The 13,817-nt window shown below is 33.0% G+C and overlaps 1 protein-coding gene across 5 annotated transcripts in view; it reads left to right on the top strand.

The window, feature by feature from the left end:
* LOC132908870 (probable G-protein coupled receptor CG31760) overlaps positions 1 to 13,817 on the top strand; it is a 70,868-nt gene that overhangs the window by 24,642 nt on the left and 32,409 nt on the right. For all 5 annotated transcript variants that reach the window (XM_060963264.1, XM_060963263.1, XM_060963262.1 and 2 more), the window contains exons 2-3: positions 11,484 to 11,641; positions 13,330 to 13,497. In XM_060963264.1, coding sequence (XP_060819247.1) covers positions 13,351 to 13,497 — 147 coding nt within the window. In that variant the 5' untranslated portion in view covers positions 11,484 to 11,641; positions 13,330 to 13,350. The remainder of the gene's footprint in view (positions 1 to 11,483; positions 11,642 to 13,329; positions 13,498 to 13,817) is intronic.

Genomic DNA, 13,817 nt, shown 5'->3' with positions numbered 1-13,817 from the left:
TTTAGCAACTTTAATTTCTGAATGAATCGTATGTAAAAATTCTATTATTTCTGGCAATTGTCGATCCCAGTACTAACGTGAAGCCAGCAGAGTCGTTGTACCTGAGTGCCTTATAAATGGTAAATCATTCGAATCATTCGAGAAGTCGATGGATGGAACAAAAGCGCAGCAATTCGAACATAGTGAAATCTTCTATTTCCAACGTACTAAGGTCAGAGCACACAAAGCATTTCTCTGGGACCTTTTGCGAGAGGCTTCTCGCAGCACATTATTATATGAAAAGCAGTTTTTCTTCCACATTGCACATTGGATATCTATATCCTTGCTCCAAAACTTGTTTGTTCGTTGCCTAATAAGCAGAAGAACTGAACGAAGAACTGAATGATCGTCGAGTACACGAAGAGTCTGAGGCTCTTTCGAAGGTAGATTTTATTAATTAGGCCTTTGTATGAGACACATCCAGAGTTTAAGTACAGAGCTCGACAAACTGCCGCTTTAACCGGTTCTTTACCAACTTTTTCACAGTCTTACATATAGATATATGGGATTCTAAAATGTCCCAGAACTCGTTGCAGACTTACGTCATTGCACAACGTCTAGACCGCGTTATACTGTCAAATACTATGACCTGCAGAAACGCGAGCGCAGCGCAATTCTCGCTATAAACGTACATTTGTTGAGTACTGTGGTATTTCCGTGGCGAAAGTACCACCAGCTTAGAAGCACTTATACCTGAAAGACGGAGACACGAGTGCTCCAACTATACGCGAAGATTACTTGAGGGCAAATCCTATCTTACACCAGCCATAATAGCACTTTGATGCTGGAACCCGTCTGTGTAGAAACAAGTTCGTTTGGAGTGAGAGGTTTCTCTTAATTTAATCATAAATTGTTTGTCGTTAGTCCTATCTATCTAAAGGTAGAACTTTAAATTTCTGATGTTAATAGAACGTCACGTAGGTTTAAAGCTATCTTCTCTTCAGCGCAGGTTCTCCGAGGAGACTCCTGCTGTTTGGAGAATCGATGCGTAACCCAGTTGGGCGTGTCTTCGAATGTCTGCCAGGTGAAATTTCATTGTACCTTACGCATCATGGTATCGAAGAACGTACTATCAAAAGCACTTTCAATGTCAAAAAAGATGCGCAGGACAGATTCTCCAGATGTTAAGATATCCTCCATCATACCACAGAATTATGAAGTGTCGTTTCTACAGATTTCCCGATCCGATGTGCATGCTCGTGTATCAACGAACCTTCATTTATGAATGTACGAATCAATTTCTCCAGAATTTTCAGCAAAAAGTGTGAGAAATTGATAGGCCTGAAGAATTTGGACAAGTCATAACTATTATCACCCGATTTAGATATAAAGACCACCCTGAGTTGTTTTTCTTTTTAAACGTACACCTTAAAGTCAAGGAGATATGTGGCTCTCATATTTTAAGAGTTTATCTTCCATCTCCTGTAGGATGGCAGGAAGATTCCGTCGATGCTTGTGTTTTTATATCCTTTAGAGTACACAATAGTCTTTGAGATTACTACTTTCTTCTCTAAAATCTCTCATACCGGTTGTTTACATCTATGGCAGTCCCAAAGAGGTCAATTAATTCGAAGAAATATGCCTTCATTTGGCAGAATTTACTTAAATTTTTCAATGAGTCTACTGTTTGAGAACTGAATATCTAATTTTGCTAGAGAACTCGTGCCGAATATTCTCCCGAGCCTAACCGTAAATTGAAGGATCCAACTATCCTGTAGTCTTTGTCAGGCTTTCCATTTCGAAACATTATTATAAGCTTTCATGTGAGCTCTGAGTTAGCTTTTATTACCCGTTTAGTAGCTTACGGATACCGATTGTAGGTAGCTTCTTCAGCTCTCACTCTTTCTTTATCTGTTCAGACAATTCGCCTTCTACGAGGTGTCAATGGCGCCATTACATTTATGGTCATCATCTGACAATGAATTTCATATACAGTTCTCAGTGACTTCCATCTCTTCCTTGGCTCCTCACTCTAGTTCTTTTTGTATAGAAGCTAGTTAGTCGCTATTGAGTTCCTATAAGTTTGCCCAGACGCACACGTGACATTGTCATTAAATAAAAATGTGACTAACAATAGTCCTTCACTTGCCAGCTGCTGATCTGTTAAGTTATCTTTTTAAAATCTAGCATCACTTTTCATCTTCTAGAAGTGACAAAAGTGGACCTGGTTCTTCTATCGCGGATTTAGAGTTGGTAGGGGCATAGTTGAAAGGTGCTCTTAAGAGTGCAAGGGTACTCTTATCTGTAAATATCAAACCTCCAATTCCACTAGTCCAAGCAACGTAGCGTACATTTACGTCGTATCCGACAATTGGGTTACGGTTAGGTTAGGGTTGGAGTTAGGGTTTGCTGTCTTTTCGGTAGATATCGTTTATTAATCAGCTCTGTCCGATATATAAACCTTGAACTAAAGGTTTCGCTTACCTTCATTGCCGTTGGGGCGCATTGCGGCTGTACCGACGACTTGTGTCAAGGAAAGCTTCAGTTTTAAGAATCTACGACTTCTACCTCTACATCTTCTACCTCGTTAGAACTTTAGCCATCGAAGATCGACAATTTATTTCTCAGGAGGCCACGTGCTATCCCTCGGAAGGATCTCTTGCTTATTGGTTCCTTCCTTACTAACTTCCGCCTTTCTTAAGACGGAGATACCTGGAACTTTTCGTTGTTTGTTTTGGCCAAGGACCTCATCGATCACTTCCGGACACGACCGGACTTTCATGAAGGTGGTCTGAACACATCGCGACACAAGTTACAGTCACGTCGCCTCCGTCTCGAATCTTCCAAAAGATATACAGGGTGTCCTACGCAATTGGAACAAGTCTTACAGCGTTAAAACGGTAGAAGGGAGGAACTGATTTCACGAGGAAAAGTTAGATGTTTCCGAGTAACGCATGACGCAGTACACGTATTTCCTTCGAAAATGAAGGGGTTTCGATAATTTCAAGTTCAACATTTTAAAATGGAATTATACACTTTTTTATACACTCTTTGCATTTTTTAACTCCATTTAATTTTTCCTACTGAAATTTTATTCTGTCTCCTACCGTTCTAACGCTATAGCTTGTTCCAGTTGTGTGGCATACCACGTACAACGCTCATCTTACAATCAATGGTCTTTGAGAGGAACTGCTTTCGTAAGATTCCAGGAATCGTCGACCAGCACGTTAGTGCGCGGATGGTGCACTGATTTTGGCCATATATTATATCTACACACAATTCATAGGACACCTCTATCGAGTTAAATCCTCCCTAAACCTATCCCTGTTTGAACAATCTATTCCGGTCTCAGTCGGTTTTTGGGACAAGACCCCGGCATAGTTCCGATCCTCTTATTTTCAAATGTCACAATTCTCAGCTAGTGGATCTGGGATCGCATTGGGCTCGATTCTATTATTCTATACTGTTCTATACCATTCTATATTATTCTATACTATTCTATTATTGGATGGTATTTTAGCAACATTCCTAGGGTGCGTATAGTTGGACGGCGAAGTCTCTTTGACTTCCTGGCGTCCTTCTCTCGTCCCATTTCTTCAAGGAGCGAATACTTGGAAATGTGCACTCTTATGATTTTTCTATGCCATGACAGATGTCGACGGAATACCAAATATGTCTCAAGCAATGCATCTGTGTCTCTGTGAATCTTCCTCTTCACTACTTTGTGTTCTCTGCTCCTTTTTAGAAGGTGACGTTCTTTTAGGCTCTATTGGTATAGACTCAATAGGCTGAAAGTTCCATTTTAAGATGCAAGGGAGCAAATATTTCTATCCTGTATCTCCCTAGGTTAGTCGCAGATGAGTTTCTACATTCGTAATGTACTGACTTACAATTTTTTCAAGATTCTCCATACAATTTTCATGCAACCACGAGTAGTAAAGGTCAATCCTACAAAGCTCGTTGTGCAAAAGGGACGGTTGAAATTACAACGAGAGGACGTTGAACCCCCTAGGGCCATCGTTCGCAACTAAATTAACCCACGAGCTATTCAGCCGCCGGTACGATCGCTTACGTACACTTGATGATTGAGGTAAGTTTACGAAAGGGTCTTGATATCCTTTGAAGGTTCCTGCATCTTAGTTTTACTGGCCAGAAATCTCGGCGGACAGCTCAGTTTGATCCGAGTCGATTCCAGAGTCGACCTGGCTCTCGCTTAGCCTGCAGTCATCCTTCTATTGGCCATCTGAAGACGCGTTTTGTTGGAATTCAACGAAAGCGTCGTAGAGGATAGATTAATTTGCTATGAAGAGAGTTACAATGCGTCTTAAAAATAAATGTTAGAAAAGTAAACATAAAGAAAGGTTAATATGCAAGCTGTTTAAAATTTCTCTGCTTCAGACATGATCATCTTAAAAAGCCTGAAATCTGTTGAATGACATAGCTATATAAATACAGTTAGTATTATCCGAAATAGAAATTCAATTAAATCATCAAAACACGTTAAAATTTAGGGAAATTGGCTGGAATAATCATTAATCATTCTTCTTAACTACTGATATCTTAGAACTATGACATTTATTATTGAGGATCATATTCGATATTAAGTGGTAAATTTTTGTTCATTGGTAACCCCTCGTATTTAGAGTGAATCGATAACAGCTACGATTTAAAATAACTCTAAAATAAACCACTTTTGGACACACTTTCAACGATTAATTGATATGAATGTTCTATTTAGTGAGATACAAATAGAAACATTTTACAGTTTATATTTTATATTTTCTTCTGTATTCTGTATTTCTATATTTTTCATAAGAGAAACACCAAATTTATACATACAATAACGACGATGATGATTGTGTAATTTAAAAAGTTATGATCTTAAGAAAAATGATTTATCAAAATATTTCCTCTCATAAACTTTCTTACTACTTTCCATTTTTTCTTATCAATGAAAATTTATTGCCTCCAGTAAAGATACTCTGTGCGTAAAATTAGCTCCTAATGCTCAAACACTTATAATTTTAATAAATTGTGTAGTTTTCTTTGTCCCCCAATTTTTCGAGTATTCTATTATCCATATAAATAAAGATTTTCTTCTTTAGATAAAAACAAATGAATTTTCAATAATCCTACCTTCGTTAGATTTAAAAATGTGATAAAAAACAAGACGTTTAACGCGACTTCGTAATACGTTTGGCCCTGAACAGGATTCCCGAGGGCAACGGAACTAGTTCGAGGTCTCACGTCGAGGAATGTTCATCAAGTAGACCTTTATCGCAAGAACCTTGACAGTCTTTTATATTAGTACACTTTAGAATCATGTCAATTGAAATAGGCTAAATGCACAATGATTACGAGAAACAATGAGAAAGTTTTTTAATTAATAAATAGAGTTTCGAACACAAATTCAACGTAGGTAGTGTTATTCACGCAGGTAATAATAACCCAGCAATTTGAATTGTTATGTATAGCACTTACCATAGAAAATTTTTACGAGATATTGTTCGAAATATTTTGAAATTTTATGAGCGCCGTAATGAGGAAAATATAGAAGAGTGTGTATACTTTTGTGACTGATTGTAACTGTGAAAAGATTTACGTGGAATCGCATCGGTTTGAAAGCGTCATTTTTTAAAGTATTCGCGGAATTTCAACTTTGCACTTACTTGAAAAATTTACACATTTCATAGGAAAAATTGTCTTCTGTAAGTTACTATCTGTTTGTGCCAATCGAAAAGCGTCATTGTTCAAATGGAAAGACTGAGAGAATCAGTGTTCTCTTCAAAGCCGTGTACAGCCAACAAACGATATTTCCGATACAGTGACTGAGCGTTGGAATCGACATGTAGCTCTCTTAATTCTTTTGTTGGGAAAGCCAGTTCTAACCACCTAGACAAAAACTTATTAAAACTTGAATGAAACGTGCCGATGGGAAAAAGAACGTAACGAGGAATGTTTTAATCTGTTCGTCGAATCTATTACTCTTATCCATTGTTATAGTTTTCGAGATAAAACATCAATTTATAGTACTACTATTTCTCTCCGTTTTTTATAAATAAAATTGAGAGAGGAAAAATACAGACGCGAATTGTCAAACTTGAGATCTAATGTGATATTGTCGAAAAATAAGATTTATATTTTATGAAATAGTGACATTTAATTATATGATTAAAGTTTGTAATTAACTGTATAAATTTATATTTCAAAGACTAATAAATATCACCACTTTTTTCGAAATTAATTTGAAAGTGTATGGTTTCTTTAACCGTTGAAGTATTAGAAATTTTGCAGTGCGACGATAATATAAAAGATAATATAATTATTTTCTAATTGTTTTAAAGTGATAATCAAAGTGGACGTAAAACGAGTATATAATTATCTGTTGTAAAAATATCACATAAATATTTAGCGATAACGTAACTGTACACATTAAATTACAAAGCAAATCTATTTTCGATAATATTGTAGGTTTTGTAATAAATACACAAAGTTGCTTTATACGTATTTTTGTTACTTTAAAATACACCTACGACAAACATTTTATCGTTTCAGTCGTTTGAACTACCATTAAATTATTATCTATTGCATTAAACTGTATTTAAAGTATATTTCGTTAAGATTAATTTAAATTCCTGATTTCTCTTTATTACTTCATTACTATCATCGATTTAACGTTATCCAGACATTGTTCCTTCCACTCGATTTCCGTTCTTTTCAGTACCAAGAAACTATGATTTAACCGTTCAATGAATTGCTAATTCATTCTTAGTTCATACATTCAGTAAACATATGTATTACACATACATATGTGCAATTTTCTTGTTTCCTAATGCCACCTGTAACAAGGAATATACCATAAAATGAAATAAATATATAATAATATATAAATAAAAATCTACTGTCGATAAAAAATGTTTAAATTGGAAAATATATGAAATATGACAGAAAAGCTTGGAAAGTATGAGCTCTTACTAAAACTTTTCCCTGACGAAAAGCGTTCCTCTTTCAAAAGCATAACTTGTACATTCGTTAAACAGTGTGGTTTAATTTGAAGCATACCTAAACTTAGTTTTAATTTCACCATATTTCACGATAAAAGCTGTATCATAATTTCATTTTCCACCAAGTTATCCACTTGTCTTTGACAAGTGAAACGTGAGAATTTACTCAGCCTTCAACATATTCTGTGTATCCCTCTCAATAACCTGATACATATCAATACGCACGTGGCTATAAATTCACATAGGTGTGTATGTAATATACTAGGTAAAATATAAATTTAAAAACAAAATTTCGGCTAACAGCCAGGACATGGCAGAATTTGGTTATTGCAATAAAATTAGCTTTTTTTTAGTTTCTATACAGAATGAAAAATTCTGCGACGTACGAAGAAATTAACTTTCTTCTTACTATTATAAGAAATTAATCAGACAAAAAGATCAAACAAAAAAGTCGGAAATTCATCACAGATTATTGGTTAAAGATATTAATCGCCAGTAGTGAATTTTTAGTTCTTGATCGAAGTTTAATTCTACTTGATGTAAATAGTCTTATAAAAATGCGTATCATGTTAAGCGAATACTATCAACAACTAAAATTAATTGATACTAGATTCCAAGTTAGATTCAAATCTCAATTTTACGACGAAAAAGATTTTAATAGCTATAATCGCTAATTTAATTCGCGATTAAGCAACTAATTCAATCCTTAATCCATTTAACAATTAAATATTCGCTCTAATCTTAAATTACGATTATACATTGATCGAATAAAAATTTCAATTAGGTTTGATAATAAAATGTTTTACTTGAAATCTATAATTGCTAATTATATTAAACATCGCCTAATTGATTTATATAAACATACATCTTTGTTGACTTCGCTTTCGAGAAATTGTTGCGTATTCGATTATATTAGCGTTTATAAATTAAGGATTATTATATTAATTAATATATACCTTTAACACAAGATATTAGAGTTGTTGTCGTTGCATGGAAGAAACATCTATATCCAAAATGATTATAACGAATAAAATTATTAATATAATTTAAAGTGTCTGTTGAATCCTTATCTTAAAAATGTTGAAAAATGTGGGATCGAGAAGAAAACATTGTAAGTTAGAGATTTGACATCGATAGTTTCTCGAACTAATCGCTTACAATCTTATAAAAATTCAATTGAAACGTTTTCTTAACTCCAACAGCTGTAAGAATCTGTAAGATAAAGAAAAAAGGCTTCTTCCAGGCACTACATCTCGAGAGTAGACAAGAAGCAAAAAACATTTTCAATTATAAGTGCAATCAACTATAAGGGTGGGAAGACTATACCTACAATTAGATGAATAGGGAAGGGACAGAATTATAACAATAAACCTCAATATATAAGAGAAGATATTTTTATATAGAGACACAAATATAAATATACCTAACTGCATACATACATATTATCATTGTATACATATATTATTGTATTGATATAGCCATATAGTACTATGATATAGTACTGTGATGATATGTAGCTAAATAAATGATATTTAGCGTAAATGTGTTATTTCAATCGCATCATACGTGCTTTATAGTGTAAAATATTTAACCTGCTGTATGGTCTACAGAAAGAGAAAGCTAAATATTTAGAATAATTTAAGCTCTCATGAGAATATGCTGGAAATCTCCCACGTGTATCTTATTTCTTGTAATTACAGTAGAAGTTCATCTATCAGCAAATGATTTATTATTTTATACAAAGAAAATAGACATGCAAGTAAGAACTTCTCAAGTTATTCTGTGAGGCACGTTAAATAAGCTACAAATTTGGGCAAATAAATTAGGTTTCAGTTTCCTCTAAAATGAAATACACTGAATACGAAATTATTTCTCAGAAATAAGCTTCATCAATAACCAGATCAACTAAGTTCAAATTTTAGGTATACTAATCGTTAAGAAATCGATATTAAATTATGAATTTTAGAGAAGAACGTAATATTCCTTTAAACATTTTCAGAATAATAGCAGATATAATTTGAATTAATGAATACGTACACAGCTATTGTTACATCTAAGATCGGTTATAATACAATTACTTACGAATCAGCAAATAAATTTGTTTTTAGAAAGCTAGAATCTACACACAATTCTGTGTTAGGAATAATAACTAGAACACTAAAAATTAGCTTTACTTCGCTATTATATCTACTTCACTAAACAATTATGTATATAGATTTTTATAAATTTGTATAAACGTATATACTGCGGTCTTCGGATGTTTCATCCACCATAACTTATCCAAAAATATTATACTTCGAACTCATCAGAGAATACGTATTATTTTGTTTCGAAATGTATTATATCAGCTTCAAATAAATTCATGGAGTCATTTTTAGACCAAAAGTTCGTCTATCGCGAAAACTAATATACAGCAAAGTAAAGTTTAGAATTCGAAGTAAAAATTTAAACGACTGAGAGTTGGAAATTCGTAAAATATAAGTTTTGGTACGTTCTAAGGCGAACAAACTTGTAAAACGATCCGAAGGCTATAAAATTCTAAAATTATCCGAAGTGGTACGAAAGTCTAAAATACAAACAAACTGTGAAATGTTCTAATCTTCCGTTTATGATTCTGAAGGCCTCACACCCTTCAAAAACTTCCCTCCAAGATTAGCTTGGAGGATCGCGTCTCGTTGGTGAAACGTAGGATTAGTCAATTATATCTTGCAAATCAGCTTCCCGATAATACGATACTTCCGAGTATACGGAAAATTGCTGCGCTTACGTCCGCTGTCCTCAAGAAAATCGACGGGTGTTTACGCTAAATTGTGTGAGAGTTTACGATGGTGTCAAATGTCATTGAGAGTGGCGTGACTGGGAAATACCATTTTGACTTTTACGATCATGTTCACATTTCAGCCAGCCGAAGTATTCGAAAAAATATATCTATCGGCATACTGAGTTCGCGAAAATGTCAATTCGTCCAAGATGCCTGACTATGCATCGCAATACGCGTATCATATGGAGATACCGAATATAAAATATTCAAATTTCCCAAAGCATTAGATATCCGACGGTGTCGAATATTTTTAATAAAATTTACTATTATGAATAAGAATTAGATATTACAATTTTGTGAATTTCTATAACTTTTGTATAATAATTGGTATATTTAAATTTACGTGCATGTTCCTTTATTAAAATGTGTTCTCGCGAGCAAAATGGGTTATTTGTTCTCCATATTTTTAGCAGTAAATATTTCATCGTATATACCGTTAACGAGTAAATAATTACTTTTGTCACAGAAAACAATTCATTCTTCAATTTATACATGAATAGTTGTATAATATTTATATATCGATAATTTTAACACCAAATTTAATCATTAAATTGTTTGAACAAACAGCCATCAAATAATTTAGAAATCCATTATAGATGTATAATAAATGGTAAACTTATTTTATAAATGCAGGAGCTAGAAGTAGAAAGAGAAATTTATAACGGCGCGCAATCATATCATTGGGCGAATTGTAGAAAGACCCTCGAGGAACCCTATTCTGGACTACTTTATTTAAATTAGCGCCTCTTCTAGCACGAAGCACGACACTGAAATAATTTTAACCGCGAGCACGGTGTTGATATTACAGCAGTGTTTCAAAAGGGAAAACTCTTCTGCTACAACATAAAGTATGTCGTGCAAAAAATAATGTCCTTCCCTAAGGAAAGAATTATATTTTCAATTTGTTTGTTTCGGCTACATTATTGAACCACTGAAACACTTTAAACGACGTATTACGCGGAAATATTAAAAATCTGCTAAATTCGAGACTATCGCATATATTTTTATTCGTGCAAAAATGAGTAAATATGCATCGAAAATTTAAACAAATACTTTTCTCTGCAAAATAAAATATATTGCACTTTTATATATTCGAGACATTTTATATTGCAAATTACATTCATACAAAATATAAAAGAAATGTCTCATCAAAGAATACTTGGTTTCATCCGATAACATGAATGGTAATTATTTTCAGTGATTTTTATATCACAATAACTTTCACGCAGAAGACGGTACTTTTGATATTTTTCAAAAAATTTCTAAATCGATATGAAATTTTTATCAATCTGAATGACGTCCGTACTCGTGAAAATAGTCAGTGATCTTGTATACATATGATTTAAAATAATCTGACTTCTGGTAATTCGATATAAACGGCGGAACTCTATATCTTCAAGCTCTCATTAAGCAAATTCGAATTTGGTTGATTCCATGCGAAAGTCACAGATCATAAGTAGCGTAATCGATTAGCTAAATTACTAAATTCTGTTACCTAAGTATTAACGTATTCTATAATATTTGTAATATTTTAATAAATGTAATATTTATATATTCTGTAATGTTTTAACTTACGTTTTAATCAATGTAAGCAATGTATAGACTTGTCTTAAATATTACTGTATCGTGTTTGTTAAATAAATGTCACAATGCTTAAACGAATAATTTCTGTTTAACAGAACCACCTCTTCATGATGAACAATCGGTGAAAGTGGCAGGTAATCAAAGAAGATTTAGAAAATCATCGAGGAGAATGTCGAGGAAATCAGAGGGGGTGGATGAACGCCCCATGGATCCGGGGCTCAAATTTGGTACCACTTGAATGCAAAAGAAAAAGGTTTGTTTTTATACAAAACAAAAATTTCCATATTCTTAGTTAATTCCGTAGATATTAGTTTCTGTATCGCAATACTTAAATATGCTAATAATAAGCGAACGATTTAGTTTTACGATCAAACATCGTGCAAAGTGTCAGATTTTAATTTATTGTATTATATTATTGCCATTATTTTGAATAATACGTTTAATTACAAAGTTTGTTTATTTACGCAGGACGTATTTACAAATATGTTTAATTAAGAAGGACAAGAAAAATAAATTGTCAGATACAAACATTAGAGTCAGACAAAAGTTACTTATATTTTTTTAAATTGTATCAAATGCTTTTTATGCGTAAAAAGGAGCTTGAATCTACAGTTACTCGGGTAACTGATTAGGTATCTTATGACCGATTTAAAACAGAGTAATTGCTTTGAAGTTGGATCAACGAGTTTTTTCTTTTTTTAGAAGTTAAAAAGATTAGAGTTGACTTGGTGAGCTATATAGAATTATATTAGTTTCTATAATTAATTTCTATTAAAAAGCTTCGTGAAGCTTTTTCTCACAGATATGCTTCAAAATATTTTGGATTTATTAGAAGAGCTATAATTACGATCAAGCAACTGGAAATTACTAACATCCAAAGAAATTGCCAGAAATTCTGAATCAAACATACGAGTAAATACTTGAAATTGTAACACAGAATAAACGTATTTGAAAGTTCGTTTCTGCAACATGTATGTATTAAACGTGTATTAAATTACGTATGTATGTATAATTGTACAACATGTATCGCTTAAAATATTATTTTTATCGTTAGATTTGTTACAGTTCCAAATCATCAGCACGACTCTATATTACTATATATCTTCCTCTGTATGCACAACTAACAATTTTACTATTTTATTCCAGGAGTTACTTTATTATACTGTAATGAATTTAATAAATGTAGTCGTCTTAATCAAATAAAATCGATAGATTTCTAGTAATGGAAAATTTATATTTCGTTATTATGAATTTTACAGATATCTGCAAAGTGAACTCTATATGTTCTCTTATGTTAGAAAATAATTGTATTGCTATTCAATATATGAGCTGGAAAACTTTTTTGCTTATGTAATCCATATCAATATTTCTGAAATTTTATCATAGTCTGCTATGATTAAGTTCAATTATAAACTGAAAATATTCTTTGTTTACCAATTTACATCTCTTTTACTGTTTTAAATTAATACCCTCATGCGTTTGTTTATAAGTCAAAGAATTTCCAATAAAGCTCTTTTTGAGTATTTCGATATCGAAGAAGCAGAGTTATCGTTACACTTGTGAACTCAAATTAGTAATATTACTATCGATACGTTTTCTTCAATTCAGAAATTCTAGATTATTTTCTCGATCATCAAATACGTGCCATTTATACAAAAATTATTATTAGTTTAATTGAAATATATATAATATTGATTGACTAAATTATGTTAGTGAAATCTACTTGCAGTATCTCAACAGTTAGAAAGCCTTAAATTGCTTCCAAAGTCTACTTATAGTCTATCTTAACATTGTTCAACGTTGTGTATGGTTATGTTTTGCTACTAAGCATCAAGATTACAAATATTGATTCTCTGTTTATCAGTTGTCCTTCGTTCCATCATATATGTAACTATTTCTGAACAGCGACAAAGAATAAATTGACGAGCACTTGTTTTAAAGTACAAATGAGCAATACGCGGGATGGGCAAATCTCGGCTTTGGGCCCTGTTTCCTGCGACGATGACGACGATGACAATGATGGCGTACGTTACTGTAACGACGGCTACCTCGACCTCGGTACCGTCTCTTTCTACAACTACCAACAGCGAGATTTTCGATACGAAAAGGGTAAAATAGTTTAATATCTCTCAATTGCTCCTTCAGTGTTCTTCTTGTTTAACTTGGACAAACTTAACTTCATAATGTAACTAATTAACAGGCTATTGAAATATTACGTCATTCTATTTATTAACATTTTCTCACAGGCTGCATGTTCCTTGTTTTCTTATATACTTTAGACGAGGAATACTTCTCTTTCACGATCCTTTGCTCAAAGAATTACCGATTGGCTCATTCGCATCTCAATACATCGTTAAATAATATCGGAGCGGTAATGTACTAAGTGAGATATAACATTGACCTAATATTTAGTGAGTTGTTAATTCACA

This window comes from Bombus pascuorum, chromosome 7 (genome assembly GCF_905332965.1).
Source record: "Bombus pascuorum chromosome 7, iyBomPasc1.1, whole genome shotgun sequence".
Taxonomy (NCBI): Eukaryota; Metazoa; Arthropoda; class Insecta; order Hymenoptera; family Apidae; genus Bombus; species Bombus pascuorum.
The sequence above is the reverse complement of the archived record's forward strand: the minus strand, read 5'-3'. Positions and strand labels throughout refer to the sequence as shown.